Genomic DNA, 10,165 nt, shown 5'->3' with positions numbered 1-10,165 from the left:
CCAAGTGATAACAAAACCACATGTGTAAAAGTCCAAGTTTAAGAGCATAAAACAATCAGGCTGTTGTTTTTTGGCCATTGCTTTTCTATTGGGAGAAGAAAGAATTAACCAGTTATGAAACCATTTTGTCAGCTGCACTTTGCTGTGCTGGGTCCAAACCCTGGTGAAGTCAGAAGCAGGAAGACAAAGCACACTGGAGCATCGGGCCACCACGCAGAGCGGCCTGGGTAAAGGGACTGTTCACGACATGCCAGAGGATAGCCCTCTGATGTTCTCTCCAGGGCTCTTTACTTGAGATGCTTTACATCTCTGTGGAAGAAATTTGTTTTAAATTGTCTCTCTAGAAATTGAAAGACTCTTAGTGTGTAGCTCTGGTATATAGTTGGATTTCACAATAAAGAACATAAATGGGAAACAAGGGCTTAAGTGGTTTAGTTAGGCCATTTTACAAGTCAGTAACATGCTAAAACCAGACTAGGTTTTGGCATTTAATAGACATTGCCTGGAAACACATTTAAGAGTTTTATATTTCAGTGGTTATGGTTTATGGGCAAGCTAAGGTTGATAAGACATTCGCTGTATAACTCGAACTACCGTCAAAAAGGATTACAAAAAGAAGGGAATGAGCCTGGCAAGGGGCACGCGCGAGTGGCAGCAGTGTGCTTTGGAATGTGTGGGTACACAGAAACGGGAGTGGAGGTGCTGGGAGAAGCCCTAAGGTCCAAACAGAGGAGCTTACACACTGTACATGAAAATAATTCTCTGGGCCAGAACAATAAACAAAGGGCAGAATATACATGGCCCATTGTGGTTATTCATCTTCCCTTAGCTGATGGCTGGTGTAAGCAAGGTGCTTGTGGGATGACTACTTAAAATCAACATGACCTTTGCTCGTGAAGCTGACAGCAGTGATTAAGCCTGGATTGTTAGACTGGCCACTGGAAGAACACAAATGCAGTGAAACCTGTTTTATCATATATAAGTTTACTTAAGGGTATAGTGTTTCTACCTGTAAAGTGGAATTTCTCTTTAGCCAAAAGCTGGCAAACTTGGAAAATCTGTAAACTGCAACAGGTTCAAAAATGGAAAGGGTGGTTCAGGGGAATTTTTTTCCTTACTTCTGCCTTTATAATATATATGAATAGAAACGTACCATTAAAGGTATTCTAAAATTTAGCTTAATTTGGGAGAATCGATTGAGATAAATAATGAAAGAATATGATCTTATGTTTCAAGCTCCTTAATGCCTTAAATTAGTCCTCTAGACACAGCCATTCAGATTTTAAAACTGACCAGGGTTAGTCACTAATTAGGTTGTGATATAATTCAGCCATTTCTGTTCTTAGTATTTACAAGGAGTTGGACATACAAAATATATTACTAGGAATCTCCATGTCTTGTCAAACCAAGCTGAGATTTCTGGAAACTTGAAGGGGTCTATTCTGCTACAAAGATAATTAACACATTAAAATAAAAAATTTTAAGACAATAGAGCATCTTAAACTTTTTCACACTTAGAAAAATATATTTTTAAATAGCAGTCTACATAATTTCCAATCTTCAGGAAACTACAAATAGGCTAAACAGCAAATTCCTGAATGGCAAGTACTGATCTTTGGCAGCATTTAAAGTGAATAAAGATCTTAAAAAGTTTAGCCCCAATCCACCAAAAAGGAGTTTCAATAGACAAGTTTTGCAAGTACACCTGTATTCATTCCTTCCGGAAGTCAGCCCATGGGGTGGCATTCATCTAATTAAATTTTTCCAGTAGAAAAACTAAAAATGTCAAGTTACTAAATTGTATAACATAAATATGAATTTAACACTTTAGTTTACATGTTTAAAGATATATTTCTTACAGACTACATCTTTAAATATTCAGTATTCTCTCCCAGTTTTAAATACTGTTCCTATCTAAAACCTTAAATTGTACACCATGGGAAATGATCACCATACTACTTTTTCTTTAATGAGGCTATAATGTTTCTACTTTTCAACTATGGAGACAACTTCTGAATATAAAAAGATTGACAGCAGAAAGGAAATTATAGTGATCATATACTACTAACTTTGGATTTGTTCCTGAATTTGAAACTGTCAAGAGAAAAATACTTTATAAAGAGCTTTATTATGCTTAAGCAGCATTAATTAATACTTTCCAGTAAAGCTTGTGTGTATTTCCTTAGGGATAATGATGTTTGCCTTTTAAAAACTGATCCTTTGTGGGTGATGGTGTTTCCTTATGTAAACATAAGGATAAAATTTAGACAATGAACCTTGAAAATAAAATATAAATTCTAAAAAGAAAAACAGATTTGCCAAAAAAAAGAAAACTGTCCACGTTGGGTTTTTGAGGTTTTAGTTTGCTTTTTGAGAAGTGCTGTCCCCTAACCCACCTCAGCAGGTCTGCCAGATTTGCACACTCCCCCAAAGTGGGGGGGCTGGCTTTCACCAGCATGGGTTCATTCACCTCTTCCTTGAAATGTAATTATCTGGCAGTGTATGGATTATGAACAGCTATCCAGTACATAGAGCACATATTTTGAACCTCCAGGCTTCTGTTTTGATGATTCTGGACATTTATCTCTGTTAACAATCTTAAGTTAGCACCACTTGACCACACAGTGGTTCTGTTTTTTTTCCTCCCTCTTCTGTAATTCTGGTCTCTCAAGGGTGTTAATTTATGAAGAGTCTTTTGAGCATCCACATCTTTCAGTGAGGCATATGTACACATTTCCAGACAAATAAACTGCAATCAGAAAAAATTACAGTGAGTCCATTATAGTTTTTCAATGAGCTTTAAGATCATACTTGTATAAAATTTATCCTTGTTAACTCCTTTTATTGTGCATTTACATAGTACATAGCTCCAAGGAGAAGTCTGGTTATGCTGCCTTACTATAATATTGACCGGTTGAGTCCATAAAATGAAGCTGTAGAGGTAATATTAAATCTCTTAATAACTAGTGGAATATAGTCTGCTCTTCTTGAGCTGAGAATGTTACCAACCTGCAGTCATCACCTCCAGCACTAATAACATGTCGATCACCACTGGTAAATCGAATATTTGTCACATGGGGTGAATGACCAAAGAACCTTTTGTGCTTTGCCTAAAAAATGAAAAGCAAAGTTGAAGATGTGATGCACACACGTCAGAAGTTCCTGTCAGAAGCCGTAATTTCCATCACTAGGGTGGTGGGGAGAGTGGCATTAGGACCACAGCCAGTGATGACATGCTTTTTTTCAGTGAGTAATGGATCTGTCGTTAACACGTGATTTGCACAGTCAGATGTCTCCAGGTATTCTGAAAATTCTCTGAGGGAAGGCATTTAAAACTTGGTAATAGACTGGTTAAAGGTTTGGTAGGTTAATCATAATTTTATTAGGATAGTTTGCAAAGATGAAGTTACTGTGGGCAGGGAGAGAGGATTTCTAATAGCTTTTATTTCAGAGTAATGGGTTTAGTAGGTATGCAAAACTTGTAGGAACACATATTTTCTAACCAGAAGACGTTTTAGCTAATGTGTGGGAAAGAGTATGAACGGTCAGACATCTACATTGGGTAAGATTATATAAACTACTAAGCCAAACACCAACTTACAAATTTTTCAGGACATGGGAAGTCAAATAACTTAACCATGCCAAAGTCATCCCCTGTTACAAGGCTGATTCCTGAATGAGAGACGCAGGCACAGTTGACATTGGCCCTCTCCGCGTGTCTGGACCAGATTCCCATGACTTCATCTCCTAGGATACTAGAGGAAAGGAACACAAGAGAATCCACCACAGCAAACAGCTTTACCGCAGTGAAGGAGCGTCTTGGTAACTAACCTCTAAGAACCTAATTATTTAAAATACAGGAAGTAAGTTGTGGTAAGGCAGGTTATCTAGATGGCCCTCCTCCCATGACATTCTATAATTTTAAGGGTTTACAGATTAAATAATACTTTAAGAATTCAGTTAATACTTTGTGAGAGCTAATAAACTTTAAAATGAGAAGTGATGCTCATGCTGCAAGAATTCAATGGCATTTTTCACTTTCACTGACCAAAAAATGGATACTCATGATTACCTGTTCTACAGCCAGCAAATTTGAACAAATTTATAAGGTTTTATTTCTAACAACTGTAAGCATTACTTAGAGAAATAATAAAATTAACAGTACCCAGTATGTATTTTTATTTACTATTATACCTATGTTAAGGGAAATATCAGAGCATCTTTAAAGGCATAACTCTGAATTCCTTTCTTTAAAAGAACTGAGCATGGGAAAATGTGTACTCAAAAGAGGTCCCAGTATAAACTTTTCATTATCAGAAAGAATTCAAGATAACAAAACCTTAAAATACAATACTATTTCCTAGTGGAATAGGATTTTCCAGTTTACCTAACTGACCCTCAGTCAATTCTTCATCTCTGAATATATTAAATGTTTACCTAGTCCATGTAGCCCAAGTAATTCTGTCAATGGCAGCCTGATCCATAAGATGTTTTCCTGAAGGCACTTCATAGACATGCCGTTTATAGCAACCAGTGGAGACCTTTCATGGTGTTAAGATGGGACAAGAATTCATACGTGAGTGCAAAATCCAGAAGTTTACAGTATATACTAGTAAAGTGCTACTTGATGTATATTTCTAATATTAAGGACATAAAAAATTACTACAAAAATCTTAGAAAGAAACCGAGATAAGGATTAATAAGAATAGGATACTAAAGAATGCAAAAACAGTGAATAGTAAATAGCAAGAGTTCAGAAGCCCTGGAATTCAGGCATTTTAAAGGCAATCACTAACAAACTGGATGTACAGTATTGGTAGTGTACCTGGAGATATCTGCTGTCTGCAGAGAAGTCCATTTGAATGACAAAGCTTGGGATGTCTTTGCAGTAGCTGATTCTGTTAAGGGTGGGGCCCAATGTTAGGTCATAAAAATCCACTGAGTTCTCACTAGAACCCACTGCCAGAAATCGGGAATCTGGACTAAACCTGAATATGTAATAAAACGTGAACAGATGCATCAGACTACATGAAATAGTATACTGTTAAGACCAGTGATTTTTCCTTTCCAGATTTCAAAAATTAGTATAGGTATCTCACGGCTTCAAATAGATATATGTGATGGACACAACTGATTATGTACACTGAGATTATATTTGTGTTACATGAAACAAAAAGCTTTGTATTTTACTTCAATTTTAAACAGTTCCTGAATTTTCATCTACTAATTCTTTTAGAAATATCTTGGTTTAAAAAAGCCACTAATTACATAATTACTAGGATATATAATTCACTAAAACAGGATTCTTTACTCTGGAAAGATGGTGTCTTAATAGCAAAGAACACAGACCAACTTAACTCACCTCAGGCTATCAGATGAAGTGACACTACTTGATGCTTGGAAGTTTTTAAAAGATAAAATAATGTACTTCTTGCCTAGTGATATGGGAAGCAGCATCGACCAATTCAGTTGAGGCACCTTGGGAACACTGTGGCTTCAGGAAGCTGCCATTACTGTTTTATACACTGAAGTGGAGAGGAAGGTTCATTTGTCGAAGGGCTCTACTGGTGAACAGAGCGCAGGCTCTGACACCTGGGTCCAGTGGCCCCTCCTGATCACGGAGATGTGCTCACAGTAAATGGCAGCCTCTTAAAATAAGCTAAAGCATTGAAAAATAAAGGTTCAAGAAAAGCTTAAATTCATACTCTGGGGCATAGGTGTTCAATGAATATTAATTAAATGGGCTATATATTCCGTTGAGATTATTAAGATAGGTAAGAGATGTCTGGGGTTATAACTTCAGTTTCCCAGGCTGCCAGCTTCTGAAGGCAGATGGCTCTCTGTGCAGTGATGAACTTGCTGGACGGGTCGTGTGTGATACTCATCAAATCCTCCCTTTGTACATATAAGGCACCCCGGTTGCTGCCCAGTGAACTTATAATTTAGCAAGAAGCATACAAAGAGCCATATTTCAGCATACAATTGATGTGATAAAATGCTACTGGCACCAAGGACCTTTTCTTAAATGCAAACAGGGTTATTTTAAGAGTATATTAGAAATTCTATTCCATTTGTTGACTGACCTGATATCATGAATTGTACATCGTCTATCTCTCTTCTTTCCCCATATTTTTAAAGAGCTCACCAGTAAAATAATAAATTCTCCATTTTTCATTCCAATAGCCACCATGTCCCCTTCAGGGCTGTAACACACAGTCTGAGCAGCATGTCCCAAATTCACTTTGTTTAGCATCTTCTACATAAGAACCAAAAGAGTCATAGAAAACTACATTAAGTGGAGTACATAGAAATAAACCAATTTCTCTCCAAATTTCTGATCTATATTAATTCTGAGGAAGTTCTTCTTTAAGTGGCTTAGGACTTCCACTTTCCCTCTTAGACACTGTAACATCTTTTTAAAAATTGTACCTACTTTATCAGCAATATCCCAGAGTCTCACTGTCCCATCTTCTGCAGCAGAAAGGAAAAAGTCCCTGGAAGGATGTGTCACTAGTCCCCATATGGGTCCATCCACATGACCATTAACTAAAATATTACATGCTGCATTTTTCTCTCCAACTTCAATTATTTCAGCATTCCTTGTCCCAACTAGTATCTTGCCCTGAAACACAAATGGGACAAACATCTAATTTGGTACAACAGTTGCTCTTAATAATGTAAGAGTGACCCTATAACCTAAATTCGTAGAGCTTTTTGCTTTGACCAAATCTAGTAGCAAGCCAATCGATCTCTAGCTTGCTCATTCAAGCTTTCTGTGACTAGAGGGTCAACTGCAAGAGCTCTGGGTTGGGCTGCACAGCAGAGTCCATGCTAAGGAACAGAATTGTTCCGTAAAATAATATATCTGGCCTTGCCAATCATCCAAGTTTTCACTTTAACTATGACATTTTAATCTGAAGAGCTCCAAACAGGTGAAAGTACATTGAGATACAGGAAGAAAGTATTGGATTTTAGTTTAAAAGTAAGTATAAATAAAAGTAAGCTTAGCTAATCTATAACATACAGACTAAGGGAAATATATGTATATGATTTATAAACGCACTTACTGAGATTGCATACCTAGTCAAAAGTTTTTATAGTGGTGTGTGTGTACATGGTCAAAATTGTGTGTGTGTGTGTGTGTGTGTGTGTGTTTAAATGGGGACAGCTGTTAAAATCAAAATTAGTCAACTGGCAAAAAAATTCGGTTCTGTGTCAGAGAATATGGAGGTTTAAGTACAGTGTTCAGACAGGAGAATGTCTTGCTATTTTATGCATCGCACTGGTGCAGAGACTGCGTGTGTGCCAACAGTGGACTGCGAAGAAAGGGAAAGGCGCAGATCTATCTTTAGGTATTATTCATCAAGCTGCAGAGGGTGAGGACCACAGGATCAACTTCTCTACTGTCTGCTGCACTGTGATGGCTCAAGGAACATCTTACTTTGCCTCTGCACACAGAACGAACACAGTCTGTGGCTTGTCCTGTCTCAAGCCTGAAGGCACGGCAGCGCCTGAGCTCCTGATCCCACAGTTTGACTGCTCCTCCTTCTTTTGACCTAAGTAAATAACAACCCAAACCAAAACAAGCACTTGTTACTGGTTATTACAAATAATTCTTTTTATAAACAAACACTAAATTATAAGAATAGTAAAAAAAAAAGGCCCTGATATTTATAATTTACTTTCATATTCCTCTAAACTTTCTTTGGCAATTTTAAGATACACTGTATCTTTCATTTAAGCAATTTCATTTTATGAAAACACATTTTTCTGCCACAAGCCTACTTTCACTTAGTTATTCCACATACATATCCTCTCTCATAATACTTCTTAAGAAAATGTACAAGGTGACTTTTAATGCAGAAAAAGATAATGGGAATGCAAGGAGATAGTAGGATTACAGGTGCTATCCTATAGAAATTATTTTAAAGGCTAAAAGAGAAGCACATTTCTTTCCTACCATTATTAGTAATGACCCTACTGAAATAGTTTGGTAGGCTATTAATGAGCAGAGCTGTGCAAGACAACGTGTGGGAAACACAAGTGTCAGAGTAATACGTCAGAGACAAATCGTAGCCCATCTATGGGTTTGCTCTTGGAGAAACTGAAAACGTATTCTGTATTTTCTACTAGATGAACTGCTTGTCTTAGGAAAAAAACACTCATAAAAAAAACAAACAAAAAAACTGCCTGTGTGCCACATCACACGGCCCTCCTGCATGTGAACCTGCCCGTGCGCCGGCATACGGCCCTCCTGCACGTCAAAGGCGAAAGCTGCTGCATTCGTGTTTAACGCCTGTGGGTTCTTCCCCTCCTGTATTGAGAGGTACTTGCTCCTTGGCCGTGTACATTTCCACATGAATACATTTTTGCTTTGGGAGATTTGAAACTTACTCCAAATAAAGGCCTCTTCTCGGACTGAAATTTTAAGAGGTCTTGTATTAAACAGTTTTTATCTAACAAGTTTGCTTCAAGCAAAAGCAAATAAGGCAGTTTGTTTCTTGTATCCTCTCACCCTTCCTAATGAGGCAGAATGCTTATTAGTATCCAGTTTGAATAAAAAAGCAAGCAGGCAGTCAAGACGCATCCTGGGTTTGATGGCAAAGACTCTCCCATGGGTCACCAGCAAATGCTTATATAGACAGATAGACATTAAGAAAATCAGTTCTCAGCTTGCAGGTTAACTTCCTATCCATACCTCAGAAAAACTGTCACTCCAGCTGCTGGAGTTTATGTTTATCTACAAAGCGAAAAAACTGGAAGCAATGTAAGATCAGACATAAGAATCAACAAGAAGGCACATAAAAGGAAAGCATATGAGGGGGGAAGTCGGAGGGGATAATCTGTGTAGCCTAGAAATAACTAGAATAACTAACTGCAGGCCTCAGGTAGATCTCAGTTCATAAATACTCAGTAAGACTGTGAAAAGAGGACTCACGGCCTTTCCTTGCCACCAGTCACAATAAGTCCATCTCGCAGTGTGGTGTACATGGCAAACACAGGCCCGTTGTGAGCTCTGGCCACAATCCTACACAGTACGTGATCTTTCCACACACAGACATCTCCACTGATAGTACCTGTAAACGTCAAGTTACTCTGAAAAGGAGTGGGGAAAAGGGAGATAAACTCATCAAAAGTTCAGAGTTCAAACAGACGCAATTCTCTATGTAAGTGTGAACCTATCTCCTACTCTCAGATACCAAGAGGAATGGTAAGGTGGGAGAGACAGTGGACTCTAGGGCCCAAGCATCCGAACTTGAGGCTTAGCTTGTCGGGGCCTTTTCCTTTCCCACTTCTGTTGTTTATTTGCTGAAACAACCTTGGACCAGACCTTTAACCTCTAGAAGTATCAGCTTTTTCATGTGTAAAATTCATCCTATATTGTCCCTCCAGGATTGCTTGCCACTAGCTGCCCAAGAAATAACTTGAAGGTCATTAATAACTCAGAGTGAAAAAAAGAACAGGGATGGGAAGTAAAAATAACTTTATTAGGTTTAATAAATATTTTGTCACAGAAAATTATAGCAAAGTTGTAGGAGTTTTTTCGATTTCACTAATTTATGAAGTTATATATGAAATTAACATTTGCCATGATCTCTTAAAATCACAACACAAAAGTTAATGGATTTCTGCATTCCAAAATAAGAATTTGATAAGGTACCAAAAGTTTAATAATGCTTTAAGATCACTTTGAGAAGTGTAATCCTGATATAGTTCATTTATGTGGAAACCAGAGAAATTAAATCCTGCATCATGAGCTATTTTCATTCATTTTAGCTTCACTTTTAGAGTAGCTCATGTAAGGTCTTTTGCTAGTAACACTATGAAAAAAACAATAGTAAAATAGGACCTTGAATTATAACAAAAACAAACTGAGATTTTCTTTAGTTTTTATGAGAATGCTTATAGTTTTATGTTTAATTTATCTACAACAGTTTAATGTTACTTCAAATTCCTCAGCATTTATGCATTTTCTCTATCTCTCATACTTGGATGACAATAAATATATTTTTCATCTACGAGCATCATTAATTCAGGCCTTACCTGCAATTAGAATGTAAATGCTTCAGGTGTAGAAGCCAGTATTACTCCCCTGCTCTTATCAGAGAATGTTCAAAAGGCTTAAACTGAACATCAATGCATCCTGTTATGTAACAAAACATTC

At 37.3% G+C, this 10,165-nt stretch overlaps 1 protein-coding gene across 8 annotated transcripts in view; it reads right to left on the bottom strand.

Moving 5' to 3' along the window:
- Positions 1-1,543: 1,543 nt before the first annotated feature.
- EML5 (EMAP like 5) overlaps positions 1,544-10,165 on the bottom strand; it is a 151,838-nt gene continuing 143,216 nt past the window's right edge. For 2 of the 8 annotated variants that reach the window (XM_036882368.2, XM_057488230.1), the window contains 9 exons: positions 8,939-9,096; positions 7,442-7,556; positions 6,434-6,622; positions 6,084-6,256; positions 4,826-4,988; positions 4,438-4,541; positions 3,602-3,755; positions 3,010-3,110; positions 1,544-2,749 (listed from right to left, as the gene is read on the bottom strand). In XM_036882368.2, coding sequence (XP_036738263.2) covers positions 2,713-2,749; positions 3,010-3,110; positions 3,602-3,755; positions 4,438-4,541; positions 4,826-4,988; positions 6,084-6,256; positions 6,434-6,622; positions 7,442-7,556; positions 8,939-9,096 — 1,194 coding nt within the window. In that variant the 3' untranslated portion in view covers positions 1,544-2,712. Of the gene's footprint in view, positions 2,750-3,009; positions 3,111-3,601; positions 3,756-4,437; positions 4,542-4,825; positions 4,989-6,083; positions 6,257-6,433; positions 6,623-7,441; positions 7,557-8,938; positions 9,097-10,165 lie in introns of those variants that run through there. The other 6 variants (XM_057488229.1, XR_008992419.1, XM_057488231.1 and 3 more) reach the window with 6 other exon arrangements.

Source organism: Manis pentadactyla, chromosome 11, assembly GCF_030020395.1.
Source record: "Manis pentadactyla isolate mManPen7 chromosome 11, mManPen7.hap1, whole genome shotgun sequence".
NCBI lineage: Eukaryota > Metazoa > Chordata > Mammalia > Pholidota > Manidae > Manis > Manis pentadactyla.
The sequence above is the reverse complement of the archived record's forward strand: the minus strand, read 5'-3'. Positions and strand labels throughout refer to the sequence as shown.